Source organism: Sciurus carolinensis, chromosome 2 (assembly GCF_902686445.1).
Source record: "Sciurus carolinensis chromosome 2, mSciCar1.2, whole genome shotgun sequence".
Lineage (NCBI taxonomy): Eukaryota > Metazoa > Chordata > Mammalia > Rodentia > Sciuridae > Sciurus > Sciurus carolinensis.
In genome coordinates, this window is record NC_062214.1 from 76,349,481 (window position 1) to 76,373,053 (window position 23,573).

Below are 23,573 nucleotides of genomic sequence, written 5' to 3' on the forward strand. Positions count from 1 at the left end.
AGTGAATGATGATACAGACATGAAATGATAGAGTTCCCAGACAGCTGCAGAATCCCTTGACAATAATTTTAGTGAATAACTTGGTGGTTATGTGCAGAGTACTAGGGGACCCCAGAGGAAAGTGAGGCTCTGCATTAAGGAGAAAGCATTTAAGTAAGCATAGAAAGAAGATTTGAAGAGTCTAAGTTTGAAGAACTCCCCAGGGAGAAATAGGAAACTCATTTTCCCCACCTCCCTTGCAGCATGGAATATGGGCTCCTCCAATCAGGAACACCTGCTCAAGAGGCTGGTTTGGAAAATTCGAAGGAGGGGGTATGACAAGACACATTCAGGGCATGGTGACAGAGGTCCCGCACTCAATGGGGAGAATAAGCCTATGCACTCAAGCCAGAAGGACCCAGAAGGATCCAAAGGCTTCCTGGGTCAGCCCCATCCCCCTCCCATCATGTCCTTGAGAAATTCTCGGAAATTCCAAGAACTGTGTACCATCCCTAGACATTCCTTTTTTTCTTAAACTAACTAAAGTAGTTTTTGTTTATTTGTTAGCTGTAGTTAGGTAGGAATTTTTAGGGACAAGCATCTGTGCTTACAAGGGAGGAGGTTGCTGTCCTTTCCAGTGACTGTTACCATCCCTTCATGTTGTTCTTTTGCTTCAGATAAAGCCCTTGGGGAAAACTACAAGGAACCAGCCAAGATCCCTGAGTTCCCCTAAATCACCCTTCTAGGTGACCTAGAGTGAACTAGCAAAGTTTCATTATAATGCTAAATTCTCTGACCAGGAGGCATTCCCAGTGGTCATTTTTGAACCTGTGATATAAGGAGAAGCAAGATCTCAGACTGAGCATGCTCATGAATGTGCCCACCTCTATCTGAGAGGATGAGTTTTTTCCAATATGAATATGCATAAGTTTCCCTAATAATGCCCCCTTGCCTTCTTTGTCTCTTACTTTGGTTCCCCAGTGCTCTCCTCACTTGTACAAATACTAAATCTATCTTTGCTCTTTTATCTCCTAGCATGCTTATTGATTTTGCACTCACCAAGGGGTGAACCCTTTGTGTTTGGTTACAGATTAAAATGCTGATACTGCTATGTACATTAAAAATAGAATGACTCCCCACTAAAAGACTAGGAATAAAATCATTACCTGCTAAAATTATCTACTTGAAATTTTAAAACTCTATTTGCATACTGTTTTAAAAAATGAAACTACAAAAGATTTTTTAAAAATCAAAAGATTGGAAAAAAGATAAAGTGGGCAGAGGCTCTAAGCAGAGATGGAGACCTTACACAATATAAAAGAAATTCGTGACTCAGAAGTTACATTGGTGATGAACTTCAATGACTAATATGATCATGAAGCAAACAATGCAAAAATGTGCTGAGGTGCAAGAAGAAATAGATCAGTCTCTATAAAGATCTGCTTTATCAGAAAGACTGATTACAAAAGCAATGTGGGGAACCCATACAAGATACAATTATACAAACATGCTTGTATGTGAAGATGTTATAAAACTCTACTCACATATACTTGAAGAAATGTGAATATCTTATCTGCTTTGCCTTAGAGTTTTCTATTTATTTTATTTTTAAGAAATAAAACTCATTATAGATAAATATGACATTCTCTATCTCCCTCAGTGAGGACTGTTTTCATCTTTCCATCCCCCTATTCCTGGGAGATCTACCCTCATGAATTTGGATTATATCCATTGATTTGGTAACATTTTGTGGAAGAGACTAAGGGGAGGATTTTGGCTTATATGTGTCAGTGTGGAGAGAAACCAAATACTGAGTGTCTGAAGCAGTACCAATATGCCTAAGTTGATATTAAAGCATTTTAGTGCATGTGGCTAGAGCAAAAGTGACCCCATACCAGGTAGTGAAGTATGTTTTAGGAGGGTTCTGAGTAGGAAATCCTATAGACCATGTCTTTTGACCACACACAATTGATATCAGGATCTCCGAGAGATATCTGCACACCCATGTCCACAGCATAGTCATTTATTTAAAATAAAACAAACAAGAAACCCTGAGGCAAGCAAGATAAAAAGTTCACATTTCATTTTGGGTGGTGGACATATGAACACAGAAGTGCCCCCTTACCCTTGTTTTCGCTTTCTATAGCTTCGGTTATCCCAGGTCAATCATGATCTGAAAATACTAAATGGAAACTTCCAAAAGTAAGCAGTTTTTAAGTATTGCAAATACTTTCATTGAGTACATTGCTATAATTGTCCTATTTTATCCTTAGTTATTATTGTTAACCTTTTACTGTGTCTAACTTATAAATTAAATGTTATCATAGGTACATGTAGGAAAGAACATAGTATATATAGGGCTGAGTATTATCTGCAGTTTCTGGGATCCTCTGAGAATCTTGTACATCCCCTGAAGATTAGAGTGGACTACCATTTTTGTTGTACAATCCCTTAATTAACATAGTTTGCTCATTCTCAATCCCCAGTATTTCCCCTTTCCCTCCATTCTCCCTCTCCTAATCCCCTTCCTCTGCTTTACTGGTCTTACTTGTCTTTTTTTGTTTTTTTTTAAAATTGGTACATTATAGATATACATAAAAGTAAAAGTCATTGTGATGTAGTCATACATGCACATAGCATAAGTTGGTCAATTTCATTCTGTAGTTGCTCCTCTTACCCACCTCACTACCCTTCCCCTCAATTCCCTTTCTCTACTCTACTGTTCTCCTTTTTATTTTCATTAAATCCTCTCTCTGCCCTGCTTTTTATAAATATCTCTCTTGCTTTCACAAATGAGGGAAAATATTCAGTCTTTGACTTTCTGAGTCTGGAATATATTTCACTTAGCATGATGTTCTTAAGTTCCATCCATTTACCAGTAAATGTCTTAATTTCATTCTTTTATGTGGCTGAGTAAAACTATCATATATATATATACCACATTTTCTTCATTCATCTATTGATGGACATAGGTTGGTTCCATAACTTGGCTATTGTGAATTGTGCTGCTTTAGACATTGATATGTTCATATCACTATCCTCTGATGATTTTAGTTCTTGAATAAATACCAAGGAGTTGTACAGCTGGGTCATATGGTGATTCCATGCCTAGCATTTAAGGAATCTCCATCTTGCTTTTCAAAGTGGTTGTACTAATTCACAGTCCCATTAACAATGTATAAGTGCACTTTTTTCTCCAGATTTATTGTTATTTGTATTGCCAGTTATCATTATCATTTGTGTTATTGATGACTGCCATTCTAGTAAGATGAAATCTCAGTGTAGTTTTGATTTGCATTTCCCTGATTACTAAAGATGTCGAACAACCTTACATATATTTCTTGACCTTTCTTATTTCTTCTTTTGAGAAAAGTCTATGTTGTTCATTTACGCACTTATTAATTTTATTATTTGTGGTTTTGGTGTTGAGGTTTTTTGAGTCCTTTATACATTCTGGATATTAATTCCCTGATGAAATAGATATTTGAAAAAATTTTGTCCCATTCTGTAGGCTTCTTTTACACTCTTAAATGTTATCATTGCTGTGCTGAAGATTTTTAATTTGGTGTCCTTTCACTTAATGATTCTTGGTTTTATTCCTTGAGATTTGGGAGTCCCTGCATCAATATATTGGAGTGTTGCTCTATGTTTTCTTCTAGCAGTTGTAGTGTTTCTGGTTTAATTCCTAGGTATTTGATTCACTTTGAGTCGATTTTTGTACATGGTGAAAATATTAGTTAGGTTTTCATTGCTGGGATCAAAACACCTGATGAGAACAACTTAGAGGAGAAAAAGTTTATTTTGAGCTCAAAGGTTCATGATCAGCCAGTTCCAATGTTCTGGGTCTGAGGTGAGGCAAAGCATCATGATAGAAGGGCATGGAGGAGGAGTGCTGTCACCTCATGGTAGAGAGTGAGAAAGGAGTGTGAGGTACCAGGGACAAAATATAAACCCCAAGGCACACCCCCAGTTACTCTCCAGTCACACCTACCTGCCTACAGTTACCACCCAGTTAGTCCATTCGAATTATTATTTTTTTTATTATTGTAAACAAATGGGATACATGTTGTTTCTCTGTTTGTACATGGCGTAAAGGCATACCATTTGTGTAATCATAAATTTACATAGGGTAATGTTGTTTGATTCATTCTGTTATTTTTTCCCCTTCCCCCCCACCCCTCCCACCCCAATTTTCCTCTATACAGTCCTTCCTTCCTCAATTCTTGCCCCCCTCCCTAACCCTAACTCTAACCCTAACACTAACCCCTCCCACCCCCCATTATGTGTCATCATCCACTTATTAGCAATATCATTCGTCCATTGGTTTTTTGAGATTGGCTTATCTCACTTAGCATGATATTCTCCAGTTTGATCCATTTGCCTGCAAATGCCATAATTTTATCATTCTTTATGGCTGAGTAATATTCCATTGTATATATATACCACAGTTTCTTTATCCATTCATCAATTGAAGGACATCTAGGTTGGTTCCACAATCTGGCTATTGTGAACTGAGCAGCTATGAACATTGATGTGGCTGTATCTCTGTAATATGCTGATTTTAAGACCTTTGGGTATAGGCCAAGGAGTGGGATAGCTGGGTCAAATGGTGGTTCCATTCCAAGTTTTCTAAGGAGTCTCCACACTGCTTTCCAGAGTGGCTGCACTAATTTGCAGCCCCACCAACAATGTATGAGTGTACCTTTCTCCCCACATCCTCGCCAACACCTGTTGTTCCTTGTATTCTTGATAATCGCCATTCTAATTGGGGTGAGATGGAATCTTAGGGTGGTTTTGATTTGCATTTCTCTTATTACTAGAGATGTTGAACATTTTTCCATATGTTTCTTGATTGCTTGTAGATCTTCTTCTGTGAAGTGTCTATTCATTTCCTTAGCCCATTTGTCGATTGGATTATTTGCATTCTTGGTGTAGAGTTTTTTGAGTTCTTTATAGATTCTGGAGATTAGCGCTCTATCTGAAGTATGATTGGCAAAGATTTTCTCCCACTCTGTAGGCTCTTTCTTCGCATTGCTGATAGTTTCCTTTGCTGAGAGAAAGCTTTTTAGTTTGAATCTATCCCAGTTATTGATTCTTGCTTTATTTCTTGTGCTCTGGGAGTCCTGTTGAGGAAGTCTGGTCCTAAGCTGACATGTTGAAGCTCTGGACCTACTTTTTCTTCTATAAGATGCAAGGTCTCTGGTCTGATTCCGAGATCCTTAATCCATTTTGAGTTTAGTTTCGTGCATGGTGAGAGATATGGGTTTAGTTTCATTCTGTTGCATATGGATTTCCAATTTTCCCAGCACCATTTGTTGAAGAGGCTATCTTTTCTCCATTGCATATTTTTGGACCCTTTGTCTAGTATGAGAAAATTGCATTTATTTGGGTTTGTGTCCGTGTCCTCTATTCTGTACCATTGATCCACCTTTCTATTTTGGTACCAATACCATGCCGTTTTTGTTACTGTTGCTTTGTAGTAGAGTTGAAGATCTGGTATTGCGATACCCCCTGCTTCACTCTTTCTGCCAAGGACTGCTTTAGCTATTCTGGGTTTGTTATTCTTCCAGATGAATTTCATAATTGCTTTCTCTATTTCTGTAAGGTACATCATTGGGATTTTAATTGGAATTGCATTGAATCTGTATAGCACTTTTGGTATAATGGCCATTTTGACAATATTAATTCTTCCTATCCAAGAACATGGGAGATCTTTCCATCTTCTAAGGTTTTCTTTAATTTCTTTCTTTAGTGTTCTGTAGTTCTCATTGTAGAGGTCTTTCACCTCTTTTGTGAGATTGATTCCCAAGTATTTTATTTTTTTCGAAGCTATTGTGAATGGGGTAGTTTTCCTGATTTCTCTTTCTGAAGATTCATCGCTTATGTATAAAAAGGCCTTAGATTTATGTGCATTGATCTTATATCCCGCTACTTTACTGAATTCACTTATGAGTTCTAAAACTTTTCTGGTGGAATTTCCTGGTTCCTCTAAGTATACAATCATATCATCAGCAAATAGGGATAGTTTGAGTTCTTCTTTTCCTATTCGTATCCCTTTAATTTCTTTGGTCTGTCTCATTGCTCTGGCTAGAGTTTCAAGGACGATATTGAATAGAAGTGGTGAAAGAGGGCATCCCTGCCTTGTTCCAGTTTTTAGAGGGAATGCTTTCAGTTTATTACCATTTAGAATGATATTAGCCATGGGTTTAGCATAGATGGCCTTTACAATGTTAAGGAATGTTCCCACTATCCCTATTTTTTCTAGTGTTTTGAGCATGAAGGGGTGCTGTATTTTATCAAATGCTTTTTCTGCATCTATCAAAATAATCATGTGATTCTTGACTTTAAGTCTATTGATATGGTGAATGACATTTATTGATTTCCTGATGTTGAACCAACCTTGCATCCCTGGGATGAAACCCACTTGATCATGGTGCACTATCTTTTTAATATGTTTTTGTATGCGATTTGCTAAAATTTTGTTGAGAAATTTTGCATCGATGTTCATTAAGGATATTGGTCTGAAATTTTCTTTCCTCGATGTGTCTCTGTCTGGTTTAGGTATCAGCGTGATATTGGCTTCATAGAATGAGTTTGGGAGAGTTCCCTCCTCTTCTATTTTATGGAATACTTTGAGGAGTATTGGAATGAGCTCTTCTTTAAAGGTTTTGTAGAATTCAGCTGAGAACCCATCTGGTCCTGGACTTTTCTTTGTTGGTAGGCTTTTGATGACCTCTTCTATTTCATTACTTGAAATTGGTCTATTTAAATTGTGTATGTCCTCCTCGTTCAGTTTAGGCAATTCATATGTCTCTAGAAACCTGTTGATGTCTTCAAAATTTTCTATTTTGTTGGAGTATAGATTTTCAAAATAGCTTCTAATTATGTTTTGTATTTCAGTCGTGTCTGTTGTGATATTTCCTTGTTCATTCCGAATTTTAGTGATTTGGGTTTTCTCTCATCTTCTCTTTGTTAGTGTGGCTAAAGGTTCATCAATTTTGTTTATTTTTTCGAAGAACTAACTATTTATTTTGTCAATTTTTTGTATTGTTTCTTTTGTTTCAATTTCATTGATTTCAGCTCTGATTTTAACTATTTCTTGTCTTCTACTACTTTTGGTGTTGGTCTCTTCTTCTTTTTCTAGGGCTTTGAGCTGTAGTGTTAGGTCGTTTATTTTTTGAGTTTTACTTCTTTTATTAAATGCGCTCCATGAAATAAATCTTCCCCTAAGTACTGCTTTCATAGTGTCCCAGAGATTTTGATATGATGTTTCTTTGTTCTCGTTTACCTCTAAGAATTTTTTAATTTCCTTCCTAATATCTTCTGTTATCCATTCATCATATAATAGCATATTGTTTAATCTCCCGGTGTTGGAGTAGTTTCTGTTTTTTACTCTTTCATTTATTTCTAACTTCAATCCATTATGATCTGATAGAATACAAGGTAGTGTCTCTATCTTCTTGTATTTGCTGACATTAGCTTTGTGGCATAATATATGGTCTATTTTAGAGAAGGATCCATGTGCTGCTGAGAAGAAAGTGTATTCGCTCTTGGTTGGATGGTATATTCTATAAATGTCTGTTCAGTCTAAATTATTGATTGTGTTATTGAGATCTATGGTTTCTTTGTTCAATTTTTGTTTGGAAGATCTGTCCAGTGGTGAGAGAGGCATGTTAAAATCACCTAGTATTATTGTGTTATGGTCTATTTGGTTTCTAAAATTGAGGAGGATTTGTTTAACATACATGGATGAGCCACTGTTTGGGGCATAGATGTTTATGATTGTTATATCTTGCTGATTTATGCTTCCCTTAAGCAGTATGAAATGTCCTTCTTTATCCCTTCTGACTAACTTTGGCTTGAAGTCCACATTATCTGAAATGAGGATGGATACTCCAGCTTTTTTGCTGAGTCCATGTGCATGGTATGTTTTTCCCCATCCTTTCACCTTTAGTCTATGGGTATCTCTTTCTATGAGGTGAGTCTCTTGCAGGCAACATATTGTTGGATCTTTCTTTTCAATCCAATCTGCCAGTCTATGTCTTTTGATTGATGAATTCAGGCCATTAACATTCAGGGTTATTACTGAGATATGATTTGTATTCCCGGTCATTTGGTTCATATTTAAAATTTTATTTATTTATTTATTTATTTATTTATTGACACATCTTGGTTCCTCCTTTATTTGACAGTTCCTTTAGGGTAATTCCTCCCTTTGCTGATATGCTTCTTTGTTTTTTATCTCTTCCTCATGAAATATTTTGCTGAGAATGTTCTGTAATGCGGGCTTTCTTTTTGTAAATTCTTTTAGCTTTTGTTTATCATGGAATGATTTTATTTCATCGTCAAATTTGAAGGTAAGTTTTGCTGGGTATAAGATTCTTGGTTGGCATCCATTTTCTTTCAGAGCTTGAAAAATGTTGTTCCAGGCCCTTCTAGCTTTTAGGGTCTGGATTGAAAAATCTGCTGATATCCGTATTGGTTTCCCCCTGAATGTAATTTGGTTCTTTTCTCTCACAGCCTTTAAAATTCTGTCTTTATTTTGTATGTTAGGTATTTTCATTATAATGTGCCTCGGTGTGGGTCTGTTGTAATTTTGTGTATTTGGAGTCCTATAAGCCTCTTGAACTTGATTTTCCATTTCATTCTTCAGATTTGGGAAATTTTCTGATATTATTTCATTGAATAGATTAGTCATTCCTTTGGTTTGTTTCTCTAAGCCTTCCTCAATCCCAATAATTCTCAAATTTGGCCTTTTCATGATATCCCATAGTTCTTGCAGATTCTGTTCATGATTTCTTACCATCTTTTCTGTTTGTTCAACTTTGCTTTCGAGATTAAATATTTTGTCTTCAATATCTGAAGTTCTGTCTTCCAGGTGTTCTATCCTATTGGTTATGCTTTCTATGGAGTTCTTAATTTGGTTTATTGTTTCCTTCATTTCAAGGATTTCTGTTTGGTTTTTTTTCAATATCTCTAACTCTTTATTGAAATGATCTTTTGCTTCCTGTATTTGCTCTTTTAACTGTCGATTGGTGCTATCATTCAATGGCTGCATTTGCTCTTTCATCTCATCATTCAATGCCTGCATTTGCTCTTTCATCTCATCGTTTGCTTCCCTAATCATTTTAATTATGTACATTCTGAACTCCCTTTCTGTCATTTCTTCTGCCATGCTGTCATTGGATTTTTATTGATGTAACATCTAGATTTGTTTGGGGCATTTTCTTCCCTTGTTTTCTCATATTGTTCAGGAATCAGTGGGTCATTAAGATATTGCAGATTTCCTCTATCGACTTATAATGTCCTTGAAGTTTGCTAGTATATCCCCTCTTATCCTTCAGTAGCCTGAAGTCTTGGAGGAAGTTGATAATGCGAAGCTCCACGAAGAAGCTGCCTCTCTAGGGGTGGTGACCCTCAGGTGGGGTATATTCCCTGCTAGTGGGCAGAGGTGCCTCCACTTGTTGACCAATGGTCATCCAAAGGGGAACTAGGCTGCGGGCTGAGGCATGGCCTGTTTGTGCCTGTGTCTCTGGTTTTACCGTCCCTGTGGGAAAACCTCACCCGGCAGGGAAGACTCACTTGGTGGGGACGTCTCGCTGATCAGTTGCCCTCCTAGAGGTTCCCCTCAATCTACAACTACCGCCTGGGCTGGGCTGTCTTCCTCTGCAACGTTCCCAGGGGCCTGGACCTACCTCCTGGGCCTGGGAGCCTCACCCTTCGCAGGCGAGTCTCCTTAGGCTGCCTCTCCCAGAGACTCTGCCCGCAGTCCTGGAAACTTCGCTCCGCCCCTAGGCGTGTCTCTATGCGGCTCTTCCAGCAAGAAGTCACCTAGCTCCTGGGACCCTGCTCTGCACCTAATCGCCTGGCTATGCGGCCCCTCCTCTGAGCCGCCACCTGGAGCCCCGTACAATAGCTCCGATACCCAGAGACCTGCCACACACCTCCTCCTCCAGACAGCGGTCGGGTTTCCGAGGCAGTCACTAGGAGCCCAAGCAATTCACTTCGCATCTCCTCCTCCCGCCAACCGCCCATAGCCCTAGGCAGTCACTCCAAGTCCAAGTGACCCGCCCTGTTCCTCCTCCTCCTCCTCGGGGTAGCCCCGCGGGTGTTCAGGAGCAGTGGCTCCGAGACCAAGTGACCCACCACGCTCCTCCTCCAGGCAGGCCACCAGTGTTCAGGAGTGGTCACTTTTAGTCCAAACAACTCACCACTCGCCTCCTCCTCTGGCAACCGCCTGTGGCTCTGATGCAGTCACTCCTAGACCAAGTGACCCACCGTGCTCCTCCTCCAGGCAGGCCACCAGTGTTCAGGAGCGGTCGTTCTGAGTTCAACAGCTCGCCACGCAGCTCCTCCTTTGGCAACCTCCTGTAGCTCTGATGCAGTCACTCCTAGACCAAGCGACCCGCGGCGCTCCTCCTCTTCCTCCGGGCAACTCCCGGTGTTCAGAAGTGGTCGTTCTGGGTCTAAACAGCTCGCCACGCAGCTCCTCCTCAGGCAGCCGCCCGGAGCCCCAGTGGTTGCTTCGAGTCCAAGCGCTGTGCTGAGCCGCCTCCTCTACGATGATCCCAGTTGTCCGTGTTTACCGCTCCAGTGGGGGGAGGGGCGTCTCGCCGAGTAACTCTACTTCACAAAGTTCCCTGCGTTCTGGGGCTACTGCCCCATCTGGGACGCCTCCCCAATGGGAGAAACTCACCCAGCGGCTTTGAGTTGGTCCTAAGTCTCTCACTATCTCCTCTTTTGAATCTTGCGTCCTGGAGCAACGTGAAATGCAGCCGCCCCCTAGTCCGCCATCTTGAAACTGCCCCCATTCGAATTATTAATCTATCAAGTGGGTCAATCCACAGACTAGATTACAATTCTCCTAATCTAATCATTTCACCTGCCATATTAACACAGGAGCTTTTGGGGAAAGACTTCATAGCTGAACCATAATAGAGATAAAGATCTAGTTTAATTCTTCTACAGATGGATATCCAGTTTCCCCAGCACCATGTGCTTAAAAGGCTATCTTTTCTCCAGTGTATGATTTTGGCATCTTTGTCAAGGATGTAATGACTATACCAGTGTGGATTTGTCTCTGTGTCTTCTATTCTACTCTGTTGGTCTTCATGTCTGTCTTCATGCCAATGCCAACAGCATGGTGTTTTTTTACTACACCTCTATTAACTTTCTGTTACTAGTATGGTTTGAGATTAGTTATTGTGATGCCACCAGTCTCACTCTTCTTACTCAGTACTGATGTGGCTATTCTAAATCTTTCATTCTGCCAAGTGGATTTAGAAGGACAGTGTAGGAGGGTACTGAGAATTTAACCCAGAAGCAATCTACCTCTGAGGTATATCCCCAGTCCTGTTTTTCATTTTTTGTTCTTTAAATTTTGAGATAATGTCTCATTAAGTTGCCAAGGCAGGCCTCAAACTTGGCAATCCTCCTGCCTCAACCTCCTGAGTAGCTGGGATTACAGGTATGTGCCACCACGAATGGCTCCCTATACATTTTAGCGATTTTTTTTTTAGATCTGTGAAAATGTCATTGATATTTTGGTGGGGATTTAATTGAACATGTAGATCACTTTAGGTAATATGGCCATTTTTACAGTATTAACTCTGCCAATCCAATCCAAGAACATGCTAGATCTTTCCATCTTCTGAGCTGTTCTTCAATTTATTTCTTCAGTGTTCTATAATTTTCACTATAGAGTTCTTTCACTTCCTTAGATTTATTTCCCACTATTTTCAGGCTATTGTCAATGGAATTGTTTTCCTGATTTCTTTCTCAGCAGATTCATTATTGGAGTATAATTATATATTATTGGAGAAAGCTATTGATTTTTGTATGTTTATCTTGTATCCTGCTACTTTGCTGAATTTGTTTACCCAATTCAGTCTTCAGTCTTCAGTCTTCAGTCTTCTGGTGGATTTTTTTTTTGGGGGGGGGTCTTCTAAGTATAGGATCATGTCATCAGAAAACAGAGATAGTCTGACTTCTATTTCCTTCCTCCTTTTAAGTTGATTTTCTTGGGTATTTTGTCACAGTGACAAAAAGCTGACTAACATAGATTGACAAAAATCTGAATTCTGTGACCACACCATGTGGCCTTGCATGGCTGGGGCACTTTGCTTTATCTGAGAAGAGAATAAGTGCATAAGCTGCTCTTGTCTCTGGGTTAAGGATTCATCTAAGGGAAGCTCCACAGTGTCAAGAGAGTTGGAGCCCACTGAACCAAAACTGGGACTTTCTCTCTCTCTCTTTTTTATTCTTTTTTTTTTCTTTTTTCTTTGTGGTGTTTTTATAAATGGCATTTATTTCAAAATTTCATTTTCTAAGTTTTTTGTTCATATATAAAAATACAGCTGATTCCTGAGTTTTAAACTCAAGTTCCTCATAAATGAACTAATAATTTTAATACTCATTTGATAGATTCTTTTGAACTAAGCACACAGATTCATATTCTCTTTAAAGAGCAATGGTTTTATTTCTTCCTTTCCAGTTCTTGTAGTTCTTATTTCTTCTCTGGATTCATTGCACTGCCTCTGACCTCTGGGACATGGTTGATAGAAATGATGCCCACAGATAGTCTCCAGACTTTAGGAGACAACACTCAATATTTCACATCTAAGTATGTTGGTTTGAGTTTTGTAGATCCTATGAATCAAACTGTTCCTGTGCACCATTCTGAAACAGTTCTTCATGGGCTCTGATCACCAGCACATGCACACCTTGCTGGCACCTTTCCTCCATACTGTGTGATTCTTCCTTCATGGTCAGACGGCTTACCTACTGATGCTGAGATGGAACACAGTGCAGGTTCCCAGTGGATGTTCCCAAAAGTGCAACCCCAAGGCCAAGCTCTGACCAATGGAGATGTGAGACAGTTGATCAATTCTCTTCTCCTCTCCTACTCAGATTGTGCTTGGAAGCAGATAGTACCAACCTTCCCAGGTAGGTCAGCTGCTAATGACTTCTCCAGTTCATCCTCCCTCTTCCCTGGCTACCCCTCCTACTCCCCACACTCCAGTTCCTTGGGATTGCCTCAGCAATCCCAATCATTTATCTGTATGGGAAACTCAAGACTAAGACAGTTGATAATATGTGTGACACCAGAAAGCAGATGTTTTGAACAGAATTTTGGAGCTGATTACTCACCAATTGAAGACTGAAGGACTGCATTATTCGTGACAAGAAGTATGTGTGATAACAATGGCTTTGATTTAAACCTTTTACCTGTGGTTAATTTGAATAAGGCACAAGTTGAAAAACAGGCATTTGTTTATGTAGTGGCCTTGGTACTTGGATGTTATGGGGTAATGAAAAGCAGAAAGTGCACTGGTTATTGCTGACAGCATGGGAAGACTTGAAAAAAAATTAGTAGGTCAGGGAAGACAGCTTGCAACTCCAGGCACTCTATGAAAGTGACAAATCAGAGACCTATCACCTAAAGATAACTGTGTTGAAAATCAGTTCTGTTGATTTTTGTTTCAGTACCTGGGAATTATGTAATGAGGTGCATGCATAGTTAACATGGTTATGTTTTCTTGATGAATTGACCCTTTCATTGGAACAGCATGTCCTTCTTAATCTCCAATAATCTGTTTCTCTTAAAGTTTATTTTGCCTGTTATTTTTATATCCTTTCAACTTATCTTTGTCTTTATATTTAAAGTGTTTCTCAATAAAAAGGAAAGAAAAAGAAAGAAATGTGGAAGACAAAAAATTAACAGGATTTTAGAAGACTTTAAAAAATAAAGTGTTTCTCATAAAGAGTATAGAGAGTTGGGTCTCATTTGTATTTGTTTTTGGAGTTTGTTTGTTTGTTGTTGAATCTGCCAACTTCTGCCTTTTAAATTAGGAGTTTAAGTCAGTCAGCATTTTTAAAAGTTGTCTTTGTTTTACCCTTCAGTTGTGGGGGGGGGGTATTCATATTACCCCCACACACACACACACACACACATACTTCTTACACAGAAAGCAACATAAACTCTAAACATTGTTCTGCACTTTGCTTTTTCCCCTGGAACTGGGACATGTGATGATAGCTACATGATATCTCTACGTTGGCACTTCATGAAGAAATAACAATAGCCACAGAATTAGTTCAGAATTACCAACCTTTGGCCTTGGAAGGAGAACAATAGCCAAATCTCCAGAGGGTTGACCTGGACAGAAACTGTGAATCCCAGACTAGGAGTGACGCAGATTCTCAAGTCCACCTAAGGTAGGTCCTGGTTGGAGAAGCCACTGTAAACTTGGCCCGCTCTCCCCTCACACTGCCAGACCTTCTGCTCTAATCTTTGGGGTCTCATTGTTCCCAAAATGATACAGGCTGATAAAATATCTTGGGAGCCCACTTATATGAACTTATATGAACTGTTCATAGGGAACAGAGGGGTCCAGTCACAAGAACACCACAGAGAACACCCCCATCCAGTATCCTGCCATGAGGAGTGTTCACCAGGCTTGTGTCCCTGTGCCCAGCACTCCTGGACCCTGAGGTATTTGTGACAGAACCCCAGTTCTTATATGCAACCCCCATTCCTGCTTTGTTACACCAGGGTTCAGAAACAATGACACAGAAACCACCCTAGGAGTAGGGCTCATCGCCCTGAAAGAAATTTGTGATGGATACTTCTGGTCATGGACAGGGGTGAGGACCACAAAGAAACTTAAAAACCCTGCCCAAGACAAACACCAAAAGTCACGTAGCAGATTAGAGTAGCTTTTATGTTCATAGGAAATAAAGGTGAAATCGTCTTGGTGTCTCAAATTTTTCTTAAAAAAAAAAAAAGATGAACAGTGTTCTGGAAGGGGCAACAGATCTCAGGTGGGTTGACCCCCAAAATAGCCAGTCACACAGGTATACCATCCACCCTGGTGGCAGACCCTCGATTCCCAGCCTGCTATCTGGTCTCTCAGTGCTCCCTGCCCAGATGCCCTGGCTCTTCTCTCATTTTTTAATCTTGACTGTGAGTGTGGAAAAGGATAGGTTTTGTGTTCTGCCTTCTTAGGAAGGAAAGGCAAGCCCAGAGTGTGCACAGGCTGAAGGCAAGCCCTCAAACCCACAGAAATATACAACTCACCATTGTAGCAGTGAATGGGATGTTGTCAATCAAGGATGAAGCCAAGGCCGAGACCCATACTACCAGGACAATGGCAGCCGCAAGGCGCCGATCCTCTGGGACCATCTGGAAGGAACAGATAATATCAGTGCTGCACATCAACAGCTGCACTGTGAAATCAGATCTTAGGATCTGATCCTTTGACAGGTCAGAAAAGACCAAAGGATTGTTAGTTCTTCCTCTGAACACATAATAAAAACAGACCCAGGAGTGCAAACCAGGGCCAAGCCTGCACAGGAATCTCAGTTGGGTTTCTACAACTAACTGAGGAGAGCAATTCCCAGCCCCCTAGCCCTATGGGAGGAATGGGCAGAGCAAAGTCCCCTCCTCATCCACATTTGGTGGCTCCACACACTGGTCCCACCAACCTGATGACCAGCAGGGCCCTGGGATGGGGACTTCTGTAGCATTCACTGACTGTCCACTGCTCTCCTCGACAGGTTTTAACTAAAGGCTAAAAGCAAAAATAATAGGCATCTGTAATTATACATTCTTTGGGAAAAAAAATCTCCCTTCATCTCTAGGCTACCCAGGATAAAATAGTTTCCCTGCTGTGCTTTTTACATAATTAATGTGACCTATTCTTACCAGATATTTTTTTCTTTTTACAAAATCAAAGAACAGTGACTGGAGCACATTCTACTGCAGCATTTAATGTACCTTTATTAGCAAAGCAGTCTGTTCTCCGACATATTCTATTAAGTGGAGATGCGCCAATGCCTAGAAAAAAGAGTGTGTGGTGAGAATTAGTTTAAAAGTAAGAAAATGTATAAGATTTTTTTAAGTGTCTTTCAATTTTGTTTTTAGAAAAAGGTAGCATAAAGTAAGGCCAGATTCTCACTACTTATAAAAGATCAGACTCATACACAGTCTATAAATAATTTACTATCATATATGCACACTGAAGATTCAAGGAGGAAAAATAAAACACAATAGCAGAGGCAGGAATTCCTCTCTGATTTGTGTTAATGTCCACATGAAATTTAAATTTGAATAGAAGGCGATTTTTTAATTTTAAGATCTGTGTGTAAGGGCACGGTTGGATTGTACATAATGAAATGCCACTCCATAGCGAAGGTTATTCAAGAAAGTTGCATTTTCAATTTCTTTTTAAAGTTAAACATCACAGTTAAAAGTTGAAAAAGAAAACACATGGAAGGGAAGGTCTATTTAACTGAAGCATGTAACTATTTTTGCAATACTAGACTGATGCAGAAAATTATATTGAGGGAAAGGTAAGAAAGAAGATTAAAAGAAAGAAAATGGAAGTTTATTCAAAGCCAGTCTGCTCTGGCTGCCACCTTGGTCTCAGCCAGAAAGAGTTTCTCATTTTCAGTACTGCCAACATTGGTAGCTGGGTCATTCTTTGCTGTGGGGCTGACCTGCCCATTATAACATGTTGAGCACCATTTCTGGCCCCTGCACACTAGATGACAGGAGCACCTCCCCCATTACCAATATGACAACCAAAAATGTCCCATGGGAGATAAAATCAACCACTAAGAATCATCAACATCATCATCCAGATTTCTTTAAACAACATTTTTAATTAAAAAATTAATTCCTTTTATTTTGTAGCATACCATCAACTGAAGAAAAAGCAAAGGTGTAACCCAGATTCAAATTTTCTGCCAAATACCAAATAGAGATGGTTATATGTGTATATGCACTCCCACAGTATTATGTGCACATCTGGATGTATACATATAGACAGCTATACGTTCATATGTTTAGTGTCATAAAATTATGCCAAATATCATGGTATATGATGTGCATAAAGAGATAAAAATAATATCTTCAAAACACTTGAACATTGCATTTAATAACTCAGTTATTTGATATCTTGATTTTTTAAAAAGGTCATAATATGAGAAAAATACAAGTACTGTGTATTCTTTTATAAGTGCCAAATGAAAGAAGTTTATTATACTTTCTATCAAGCCTAAAGATAAACAATATATGTTTTACACTTCACAAATTAAACTTTATGTATACTTGAGGATTATACACATCACTTGTCTCTATCAATTGATATATAGCATTGAAAGGATAATTGTGTAATATATATCACAATATGACATATCATTATTCTTCTGTTGCAGAAATGCTGATTCAGCAATGGTCTGACATCTTTGTCCCCCAGTAGTAAGTCAATACCATACATCATTGTTACCACTTTCAAAATGATGGACTAGGATGTCTAGGTTTCTTCTGCAGCCAAACAAATAAATTCTGGATAAAACACACTTTCTACTACATTACTGGATCAGCAAGAAAATGTAAGGTTTTCCACATAACCTCTCTCCCCAAGAAAATGCTGCTGCTGCTGTCCAGGGAGCTGCAAGATTTGGATGGCAAGGAGGAATGGAATCTCTTGGAATTCAGAGGAGGTGTGAACAGCAATGAGATTGTAAACTAAAACAAGAATTCTCACATTGAGCTGAAATCCTTAAAACAGATTAGAATTATGCCCCAGCATCGAGCAGAAGCAGATACAAGTAGTTTCTAGAAGAAAGCATCCAAATGTAGGCCCTCAGAAGTCCTACAAGTTAAGATCAAGTAATAAGAATCAGTCTAGGATCACCAAGGACACAAGACAGGCAACATGAATGAGAGTAAAACACAAAACTGACTTAGAACTCAAAACTGCATCAATGAGAATTCATAGACTAAGGACACAGAAGAATCATTTTGCTTAAAGAAACTGAGGGCTAGAGCTGGGGATGTACCTCAGTGGTAAAGCACTTGTCTAGCATGTATGAGACCCTAGGTTTGATACCCAGAACCAGAAAAAAAAACTATATATTCTTGTCTGTTTAAAAAAAATTTTTTTAAAAGAAAGAAACTAAAAGCAAAAGAGTGTAAATGTACCAATCAACATTGACCCCTATGAGTTCAGGTTGAAGTCTGTCATCTCTATATTGCAAATACATACAGTTTTCCAAAGACTTCTAAAAAATAAGGATGCAGAAGAAAAACTAAGTTCCAAGCAAATTTTAATGAAAATGTTGTAACTCTTCATTCTCCCTAAAGAGTGAACAGTTCTAAATTTATATGTGCCTAATAACAAACTCAAAATATATCAAGCACAAATAAACAACTACAAGGCCAACTAGACGAATTTACAATTATTTTCAAAAACTGGTTAATTAAAAAAAAATAAATCAAGAAATCACAATGTAAATTAAAAATAATTTGAATGAACAAAATACAAATATAACCAAAATGCATGTGAAAATTTGAGTGATATAGCTAAAGTTATGCTAAAAGGAAATTTATACTCTTAAATATACATACTGAAAAATATAAAGCATGAAAATCAGAAAGCTAAGGATCTGTCTTTAGAAGTTAAAAAAAAACAAACAGCAAATTCAACCTAAAAAAGAAGAGACAAGAAAGTAATAATTGTTAAGAACAGAATATAACAAAATAGGAAACAATTAAACAATTCAGAGTTTTATAAGAGTAACAAAATCTATATACCCATGAGAAACTGGTAAGTAGAAAACAAGACAACTGAAACAACCAGAGAGAGCTGGAGAAAGAGAGAGACTGAGAGGAAGAGAGCATGATGAAATCAAAAATGGAACATCAGCAATAAACATGTAGAGGAATGAAAATATAAAAATGAAAACTGAACCCTAGCATTCTAATTGTTTTTATGCAGATATTCAGTTGATTAAACATCATTTGTAGAAAAATATTTCTTTCCCAAATAAGTCACTTTGGCACTTTCATTTAAAATCAAAATGTATCACGTAGTCAGGGTCTATTTCTGGACTCTTTGGCTCCATTTATCTATCTTTGGCCAGAATCACACTGTCTTCATTACTATAGTTTTATAGTAATTAATGAAATTAGGTAAGTGTTCCAATGTTAATCTTCTTTTTAAAAATTGCTTCTGTTATTCTCAGTCCTTTGAATTTCTACGTAAATTATGTAATTAGCTTGTTATTATCTGAAAAAAATCCTCTGCAATTTTAATTTGGATTGCATTAGAACCTATAAATTAATAGGGGAAGAAATGCCACTAAACAATATTGAGTCTCCTGATCTATGGACAAAATATATATCTCTATTTACTCATATCTTTTTTAAAAAATATTTTTCAGAAATTTCTCAGCACTTTTTTTTTAACATATGGATTTTTGTTACATTTATTCCTAGGTTTTTAATGCTTTGGGTACCACTGCAAATACAATTGTTTAAGAATTTTCCAATTGATATGATGCTAGTATATGAGAATATATTGATTTTTGGACATTGATCTTATACTTTCTGACCTTTCTAAGTTTATATATTAGTTCTAGTAGTGCTGAGTTTCTTGTAGATTACCTGGGATTTTTTACATTCACAATCATACAGTCTGCAAATAGGGAGAGTTTAACTTCTTCCATTTCTACCTTTCTGCCCTTTATTTCCTTGTATTGCTGTATTACAATAGCTATGCCTTCCATTAAATTGAATGTTGAATAGAAATGTTGAAAGTAGGCATCTTTACCCTGCTCTTAGTCTCAGGGAAAAACTATTAATGTTCTCACACTAAGTATGAAGTTAGCTCTATTATTTTCAAAAATGTCTTTCATCAATTTAAGGATTCACAGTTCACTGAAAATTTTTATCATGAATTTGAGTACTGTCAAATGCTTTCTCTCCATTCACTGAAATGGTCATGTTTTTTCCTATATTTTGTTAGTATGAAAAATGTAATTTATTTTAAAAAGTAAATCAACATTGTATTCCTAGAATAAGACTTTCTTGGTTTTAATGAATATCTTGTTAAGGATTTTTCCAGTCTATGTTGATGAAGGGTATTGGTCTGAGTTTTCTTTTCACATAATGCCTTTGTTCAGGGAAATACAAATGACTTACAAAATGAGTAGGGAGGTGTCCCCCTTCTATTATTTTCTGAAAGAATTTTGTGGGATTAGTATTATTACTTACTGAATATTTGAGAGAAATCAACATTGGAGCCATTTGTGCCTGGACTTTTCCTTGTGGAAATATTTTAAATTATTAATTCTGTTTTTTTAATTGTCATAATTCTATTCAGATTCTCTATTGCAACTTGAGTTAATTTGGGTAAATTTCATTTTTCAAGAAAGTGTTCCAGGGCCGCCTCCATGAGTCCAGTCAGGTGCCAGGCCCTGCCGATTCAGCCCTGCAAACGCCTGCAAGGTTACTGCGGTTCCCCATCTACCAATGTGTGGCAGCCTCCATCTTGGGACACCTCCACTGCCATCTTGGATTACCTCTGCTGCTGCCACCGCCATCTTTAGTTGGAGCAGCTCCATCTTAGGACACTTGCCAGAGACTAGAAACCCAATATCAAGGTACATACAGATTAGCCACTGCCACACCACCAACTAGGGACAGGAACACTTCCATCTAGGGATAATAGCCAGGACCTGAAAGAACATCACCAAGGGCCCTGCAGGCTTGGTTATATCTGAGGTATCCCTGCTAGGTGTGCTAATAGCTACCACATTGCTTTAGAGACAGGAGAGAGCCTTACAAGCGGTCGTCGGTAAGTGGGAAAAGGGTATGAGGTCATCTTGATCCAGGCTTGTCCAGTCGACCAGCCTGGCACCCAGAGGGATCCCAGATACAACTCAGGCAGAACTTGCTGGGACACAACATCAGCCTGGTCCACGACTCCCTCCCCAATATGGACCCCACTGATCACCTGGTCCCACTGGTTTGGCAATTAACAGGGCCCTCCAGCTCCTCAGTCCTCAGTCTCCCAACCATCCCCTAGCCAGCCCAGTGCCTGTCACTGTGACTGGCCCACAACTCTCAACACCTGGTCCTGACCTGCCCAATACAGAACGTTTTCCACGACAGGCACACAGGTCCCAGCACTCAGCCCCCAGGACTTCTAGGGAGAGGTTCCAGATTGGGAAGTCAAAAGGGTGGGACAGGAGAGATAGAGACTATATTAAAAGCCAGGAATTGTGGGGTCCACAAGTGAGGGAATGGGCTAATCCAGGCTCCCATGTCACATGATTGGACCCCAAAGGAGAATCCCAGGGTACAGTCTTCCAGACGGATTGGCAATTGCTATACCCTAATTCCAGGAGTCCCACCTCCAGGTCTAATCCTCCCACCTTAGTACCTGTCATCATCCTGAGGGTGGAGTTACCAGCAAACTCCAGACAATCCTACTTATCAGATGAGAAGGGAAGCAAAGAAGACATGGAACTCCAACAGAAACAATTGTTCGATTTTCCTGCAAGACTCTTTTTTTCCCCTATTTTTTATTTTTAATTTTTTCGTTTCCCACTCTCATACCCTCAACATCTGGGAGGTTTGAATAGTATATTAGAGTTTTGTTGTAGATTCTTTTTTTTTTTTTTTTACTTTTTTTTCTTTTTCCTTTTTTTTTTTTAACTTGCTCTTCTATTTTCCTTATTTATCTGTTTCCTTGGAGTCTCTCTTTTCTCCTGCTACCAACCAATTCTTTTGATTCCTCTTTCACTCTTCCTATGATCTAGTATCTCTATAGTCTCACTTCTTACCTCATTAACATCACATCATACACCCCTCCCCATCCTCTCTTTGTCCACCATTAGAAATTGTAGACCTTATTGCAAACCTATTGTTTACATTGTAGATAATAATCGAACACATCATCATTTCTGTTTATTGTGACAAAACTGTTAACATCTTAATAGGGGCTATTGGGTTTAAGACTGCATATTGTTTGAATTTGGTGCTGTTAATATTGACACCCCCCTTAAAGACGAGGTATTGGAAACATTCAGGGACACTACAAATCTATATGTGCAAATTGTAATACAACTAACTGTAATACAATACTCATCTCCACACTGCTAGAGGGAAGATACATGAACAACATGAAAAAACAAGGGAAGGAAGTGCCCCAAGATACTATATTAATAGAATCCATTGACAGCATAGAAGAAGAAATGTTAGAGGAGTTCAGAATGTACATAATTAAAATGATCCATGAAGTAAAGGATGATATAAGAGAGCAAATGCAAGCAACAAAATATCACTTCAATAAAGAGTTAGAAGAGCAAATGCAGGAAGCAAAAAGATTACTTAAAGAGATAGAGATTCTGAAAAAAAAGCAGAAATCCTTGAAATGAAGGAAACAATAAACCAGATAAAAAACTCAATAGAAAGTATCACCAACAGATTAGATCACTTGGAAGACAGAACCTCAGACAATGAAGACAAAATATTTAATCTTGAAAATAAAGTTGACCACACAGAGAGGATGGTAAGAAATCATGAACAGAACCTTCAAGAATTATGGGATAACATGAAAACCACAAAGTGGATCAAGGACCTAGGAATTAGACATGAGACCCTGCACCAAACAGAAGAAAAAGTAGGCCCAAATCTTCATCATGTCAGCTTAGGAACTGACTTCCTTAACAAGACTCCCAAAGCATAAGAAATCAAAGCAAGAATCCATAAATGGGATGGATTCAAACTAAAAAGTTTATTTGCAGCAAAGGAAACAATCAATAATGTGAAAAGAGAGCCTACAGAGTGAGAGAAAATCTTTTCCACACACACTTCAGACAGAGCACTAATCTCCAAAATTTTTAAAGAACTTAAAACACTTTACACCAAAAATACAAAGAACCCAATCAATAAATGGTCTAAGGAACTGAGAAGACACTTCACAGAAGAAGATATACAATCAATCAACAAATATATGCAAAAATATTCAATAGCTCTAGTAATTAGAGAAATGCAAATCAAAACCACCCTAAGATTTCATCTCACTCCAATTAGAACGGCTATTATCAAGAATACAAACCACACGAAATGTTGGTGATGATGTGGAGAAAAAGGTACACTCATACATTGCTGATGGGGTTGCACATTGGTGCAACTACTCTGGAAAGCTGTATGCAGATTGCTTAGAAAACTTGGAATGGAACCACCATTTCCCACTCCTTGGCCTATACCCCAAGGACTTAAAATCAGCATACTACAGTGACGAAGTCACATCAATGTTTATAACAACTCAATTCACAATTGCTAAATTGTGGAACCAACCTAGCTGCCCTTCAATAGATGAATGGATAAAGAAACTGTGGTATATATGCACAATGTAATATTACTCAGCCCTGAAGAAGAATAAAATTATGGCATTTGCAGGCAAATGGATGGAATTGGAAAATATCATGCTAAGTGAGATAAGCCAATCCCAAAAATCCAAAGGCCAAAAGTTTTCTCTGATAAGTGGATGCTGATACATAACGAAGGTAGGAGCAGGGGGAGTGTAAGGGAAGAATGGAAGAACTTTGGATTGAACAGAGGGAGCAGGGGATGGGACATCTTTACCCTATATACATGTATGATTGCATGAATGTATGACTCTACATCGTGTACAACCAGGGAAATGAAAAGTTGTACTCCATTTGTGTACAATGAATCACAAAATGCATTCTGCTATCATATATAACTAAATAGAACAAATAAAAAATGCAAAAAA

At 38.5% G+C, this 23,573-nt stretch overlaps 1 protein-coding gene across 5 annotated transcripts in view; it reads right to left on the bottom strand.

Annotated features, from left to right (window-relative positions):
- Positions 1–23,573, bottom strand: part of Oca2 (OCA2 melanosomal transmembrane protein) — a 389,761-nt gene that overhangs the window by 134,363 nt on the left and 231,825 nt on the right. For 4 of the 5 annotated variants that reach the window (XM_047540394.1, XM_047540395.1, XM_047540396.1 and 1 more), the window contains 2 exons: positions 15,758–15,817; positions 15,059–15,163 (listed from right to left, as the gene is read on the bottom strand). In XM_047540394.1, coding sequence (XP_047396350.1) covers positions 15,059–15,163; positions 15,758–15,817 — 165 coding nt within the window. Of the gene's footprint in view, positions 1–2,105; positions 2,162–15,058; positions 15,164–15,757; positions 15,818–23,573 lie in introns of those variants that run through there. The other variant, XM_047540398.1, reaches the window with a different exon arrangement.